The sequence below is a fragment of the Priapulus caudatus genome, unplaced genomic scaffold (assembly GCF_000485595.1).
Source record: "Priapulus caudatus unplaced genomic scaffold, Priapulus_caudatus-5.0.1 Scaffold18, whole genome shotgun sequence".
NCBI classification, from domain to species: Eukaryota; Metazoa; Priapulida; class Priapulimorpha; order Priapulimorphida; family Priapulidae; genus Priapulus; species Priapulus caudatus.
Window position 1 is genome coordinate 302,120 of NW_014577079.1, and position 5,686 is coordinate 307,805.

The 5,686-nt window shown below is 38.8% G+C and overlaps 1 protein-coding gene across 1 annotated transcript in view; it reads left to right on the forward strand.

Annotated features, from left to right (window-relative positions):
• The window catches only part of LOC106811318 (NADH-cytochrome b5 reductase-like), a 10,158-nt gene extending 4,830 nt beyond the window's left edge, over window positions 1–5,328 (forward strand). Inside the window, exons 5-7 of the mRNA XM_014814896.1 lie at window positions 2,843–2,947; window positions 3,723–3,926; window positions 4,488–5,328. Coding sequence (XP_014670382.1) covers window positions 2,843–2,947; window positions 3,723–3,926; window positions 4,488–4,688 — 510 coding nt within the window. The 3' untranslated portion in view covers window positions 4,689–5,328. The remainder of the gene's footprint in view (window positions 1–2,842; window positions 2,948–3,722; window positions 3,927–4,487) is intronic.
• The last annotated feature ends 358 nt before the right edge of the window (window positions 5,329–5,686 follow it).

Sequence of the window (5,686 nt, forward strand, 5' to 3'; positions counted from 1 at the left end):
TAGATTAAAAAGAGATTGGTTCCACAGAGGACATCCAGATGAGACGGGATACTAGAGAAGCGTTGCCGAAACGAGATGTTGATCCGAAGCGCTGAAGCGCAGATCTTTCGCGCAGTTCCGCGCAAGGCGCACGCGACCGGCCGGGAACGTCCTACGACAGTATGCAGCGCTGGCCAGCTATGGATCCGTGCGCCGAATGAATTGGCGGGCGCACGGATCCATAGCTGCCAGCGAACAGTCCGCAATTTTAGTGGGGGACACAGAGGGTAGACATTTGGGACGTGAACAGTGTTCACTTGTTATAAAAAGTGTAACCGAGTAATGTGTTCGTAACCGAGCTGTGTCACGCGAAATCACAGAAAGACTGTCGAAATTCTGACATTCGCGAACTTGCCCAGTAATGGAAACGGCTGTCAGAATCAGGAAACACCTACCGGCGCTCTTCGCGCCCAACGCTCAACGTTTTTGCAACGTTCCAATGGCGAGGCTCGTACGGGAGTTGGAAAGCAGTGCGCCGCCTGCCCGCCGCCTATAGCCCATAGACTGGCACTCTCTCGCGCACCTCTCGGCTTAGCTTAGTCACTCAATGGCTAATCGAGGTGGAGCGAGTCCTAGTCTATATATAGCCTTTGCACCTCGCAACCTTCTTGAAAGAGAGTAGGCCTATACTAGAAACATTAACAATTTCGTATAAATAGAATTCGTATTTAGTTAGCATTATATTTTATTGAAACGGTCGAAGTGCCTGTGCGGCGGGCGGTCCGCATGTAGACTGGTATTACATTCCACACCTACGGCTACGGCTACGAATACTTGTATTACTACAAGTACATGTTACACTAATTACTACTAAGTACTACTACTAGTACTAGTAGTAGTAGTACTACTAAGTTACCAGCACTACTAGTACTACTACTAGTACTAGTAACTACCAGGACCGCAGGAGCTCATGTAATAGTAATAGTAATAATGACTAACTCTGTTACTAGTAATTAACTTACTAATAATGACGAACCCTAACCATAACCCTAACCTATTATATTGATATAATATTATATTTATATTGATGTAAATGACATTGGTTTTATTGCCCATGCCATACATTGGGGCCCATATAATATTGGGAGCCATGTTCTCTATCCTTGAACCACTAGTACTACTAGACTACTACGACTAGCAAGAAACGCTCTTTGCTAGGGTTAGAATACCCCTAGGCTATACTAGACACAGGCACTTCCAGCGTTTCAATAAAATATAATGCTAACTAAATACGAAATCTATTTACTACGAAATTGTTAATGTTTCTAGTATAGGCCTACTCTAATAATGGCTAATAAAATAATGGTTAATAAATACAACTTGTCAGTAGGACTAGTACTACAGTACCAGCAATAGTCTTAATGTTTGATTTCACCTAATAACTTCACTTCAACACCGTTAAATACACCGATGCAACACATAGCCCGCACGGCATTGTGCATGCACAGATACACAGTAGATAGTCCTGAGCTCCACAACCATAAATCACGTCAGGCTCTGTGTCCAATTGACTGGTACCAGATTAAATATTCCAGATCTAAGAAACTAAGATGGCTACGATAATTAAAAGCCCAAGTAGACTGGTACGACCTTCACTCAGCCAACTATCGTTGGCTATACTGAAGTGAGTTACGCTAGCGTGTTGAACGACGCGCGGCAGTCTAGGTCATCCATCCGAGCGGTTTTTTAAAAAAAACTTGGAAATGGTACGTAGATGGACTCGTTGCGCCATCTATGGGTCGCGATAACTTCCAAATTAATGTGAGGGCATGATCCAGCGAAAAGGGAAAATTATTTTTCTACACTTTTTCGACGCGCGCCAACAAGCAAGGTAGCAATTTCGAGCATTTGGAGTTATTCTCGCCCTACGTGCATAGGCCAAAGGCTTGCGGAAGCGCCAGAACTGCTCAATTGACCGATCAGAGGCCGATCTGATACAACCGTTAAAGTCATATTGACAGCGCAGCGATTTCGTTCTAAAAGGCGCCACCAGGTGGCGCGAAGCGCGCTTCGCGCGGATATCAGCTGCAGAACGTCTAGGGACGTGTCTACTGCGCATTTACACACAGACACTGTGGAGATGGTGTCACTGTATAGCTGCCACTGAAGAGAAATGTCGGAAGTGTCCTTTCTATGCAGGTGTTGATATTATAGAGATGGCTGCTAACACAGGTTTAACTGTATATACATTTATTCAGTACAACACATAGGAGCTGTTCAACGTGTAACTGTGTAGTTTACGTCTAAGTTTGTAAAAGCGACTGAGATTCTTGGTGCCGGAATTGTGCGACTCTTTGGAAACGGCAAAACTTGTGGGCTAACTAATTAATGTGTGCACCAAGGTTACTGTTGCATCATTAAAAATTTGTTAAATTGATTATTTTTAAAGCATTCCCACAGTGAGGTATATAAACAGGTACACACATACTAGCTAAAATTGATCCTCTACATAGATTAACTGTTTTGAAACTTGTGTCTGTGAGTGAACTTATTTTTTATATATACTAGTCATACCCCTGCATAATATAGCCTATTTTTAACACGATTTTTATTTATACATTCGCGTTTATGAGGTCGTGTTTCACTATTACAGTCATAAATATACACAATTCACTTTTAAATGATTTCTCCCGGTAGATAGCGCCACAATGTCATTCATAGGAAGTTATGGGGAGACCATTGCCTATTAGGCTATTACCAGTAAATTATTTCTATAAACTAAGCGTTAATGTAGGGCTTGTCAATTCTATGCTTGCTTAGTTAAGCATTACTAACTCTTTTGCTTTATTGCCGTTTCTTTTAGTTGTACCCACATGGGAAGATGTCAAGGTTTGTAAAGACATGGAATGTAGGAGATACAATTGAATGGAGAGGACCATTCGGAGAATTCTTATACAAGGCAAACTCGGTAATGTACGTATGTACTGTCATAGCATTGTATAGATATAAAGTTATAAAATTAATTGACACAGTTTGAATAATACTGACAAGGGTATTTTTAAATATTGCTTTTATCTCTAAAGTTTGTAGGTAGGTGGGTGTTCATGAAATTCCCAGTATTATTTTTACAGCAAAAATAATTTTTGTAAGAACATAATTTTATCGAGATGATTACGTTACCATGCTTATGAAATCTCTTAATCTCGGCCCACCCTGTAATTAGGATATGGTATTGGCAAGGTGCCAGAAACAGTTCATTAACATGTGCAAGAGCATTTGGGGTTCTCGGTGTGATAAAGGTTCTGTGTCCACTTATTGCATTAGACTATTGCAATGAATCTTCCCATAGCATTTCCTTAATTTTCTGTGAGAGAACATGTAATAATCTAGTGTAATTCTGGAATGCATTCGTAACAGATTGATGGTCTAATTAATTTTAATAAGTAAAAAGTTAAAAAACATTTAATTTGAATAAATATTCCTGCAAATGTATATATATATATTGTTTACTCATGATGTATATACACGCACATACACATATATATACATACATATCTGCATAAAGTCGTATGTGTGAAATTGTTTTTCATAAACAGCTGAACTTTTGCTACCTATTCTGTTCCATCACAGAGTGGACATTTGCACCGTAGAGTTTAAGTACACGAGTGCAGTTCACGAGTATACTTACTCTATCTTCTTCGAGAGTGGCTTGCTTATGTTTGTCATGCTCTCGTCGATTCCAGTATAGGAGAGTCGTGATGATAGCTGGAGGGACGGGTATCACGCCGATGATGCAGGTGATTCCGCAGATCCTCGACAACGATGAAGACGAGACCTTCGTGCGACTCATCTACAGCAATCGAGACTACGACGGCGTGCTGCTGAAGTCACGGCTCGATTCGCGGAAGGACATGTGGAACTTCACGGTCTTATACGTGCTCACGAAGGTAAGACTTGGCTATCTTAGTCTCCTGCTAATGCACTCGAATGAAGCTTATACGTGCTCACAAAGGCATGACATGGCTATATTAATGTGTTGTTAATACACTCCAATAAAGCTAATCTGTGCTCACAAAAGTAAGGGTTTGGGCTATATTAATGCATTGTTAATACACCCCAATTAGGCGTATACGAGCTCCCAAAGGCAATGTTTGGAAATATTAATTTGTAGTTAATATGTATGTGACAAGAGTGACTACGTATGGTTTACTTGATGACATATCATGCATTGCCTAAAAAGTAATGTCTATAACACCAATCGATTTTACATTTCTAGCTGCTTATATGCATAAAGTGGAGTCGCACCACTTAAAATATCTATGTAGAGTAAAACCGGTATATAGTGGGTCATTCAAGGGAATCCCATAAGTGTTCTTTATAAACAGGTGTCCATTCTATAGAGGCTGTTTTACTGTATATTCACTGAGCTGACTTTCTCTTGTGACATTCAAATGTACTGTTTCAATCATTTTCAGAGTAATGAGAATTGTTTTCCTTGTTTCTTATAGGCAAGTCAAGATGTGTGTGCTGTAAAATATGGAGACAACATTCTTTTTGGGTGCATCAATAAAGAACTGCTTGAGAAAGAATTGAAAGTAGCTGATGGTAAACAGTTAGTGCTGATATGTGGGACAAAGTCATTCGACAGGGATGTTATTGCAATCGTGAAGGAGATGGGTCTTTCAGAAAATAGTTATTTCAGGTTTTAATATGCATTTTGTACCCCGGTGTGGATATGGAATCTACATACACACATAGAATAGGATTACATTTGTGCATTTCCATTATATATATATATACAATGGAATATGATATATACGGAAAAAATCTTTTAGTGATCAAAATGACATATATGGTTACTCTCAGGTTAGGCATATCTGTACTAATATGCTATAAATTTGAGTATTTTGTTACTTAGAACTGAAGATCTAGGCTGTGGGTGTTGACAATTTTAAATGCACTACATACTAGTAAGCTGTATTGACACATACTCATTTGTTTCGTAACAACATATTACATAGATCTGTACAGATCTTGGGAAAAATTGATTTAAATGAAATGCAAAATAATTGATGTGAATTGTGAAAATATAAAGTTTATTTTAGCAAAAGTAAACGTCAATGGTATCGTAGGATGGTTTCCTTGTAAAGGTGACCCGTGCTAGCATTTACTTGAGCATTCTTTCTTAATATACGACATTCTGACTTGCAATAGTGTGTTATTTTAAAACTTAAATAATTAATGCATACTTATATGTGAAATTATCTTAAAATATTGAATGTTGAATTGAATACATGAAGTTTGAATATTGATTACAGCAATAAAAAACACGTTGGCATTACAGTAAAATACTCTATATGTTTTAACAAGTATTGCCAAATATGTAACAGCAGAGATCCATACATATTCACTAGTTGGCACACCTTGCCTGATTCCATGCCTACATCTAACCATAGATATATACAAACATTTGTTGTGTTTGTATGATCTAACCTCGGCTGTATAACGCAGGTTACCATTACTGGTAAGCGACCAGTGCAATTCATGGAAAACTACCAACGCAAGGCCCGAAAAGCAACGGTGCAAACTCAGAGCAACTTAAGGTAAATTATGTTTTCTGATTTGCAGCGATTTTCTGAAAAAAACTTGCACAGTTAAAGACCAAGCTGATAAATCATCATTGTAGTTTCTTTTTGGTGATGCAATC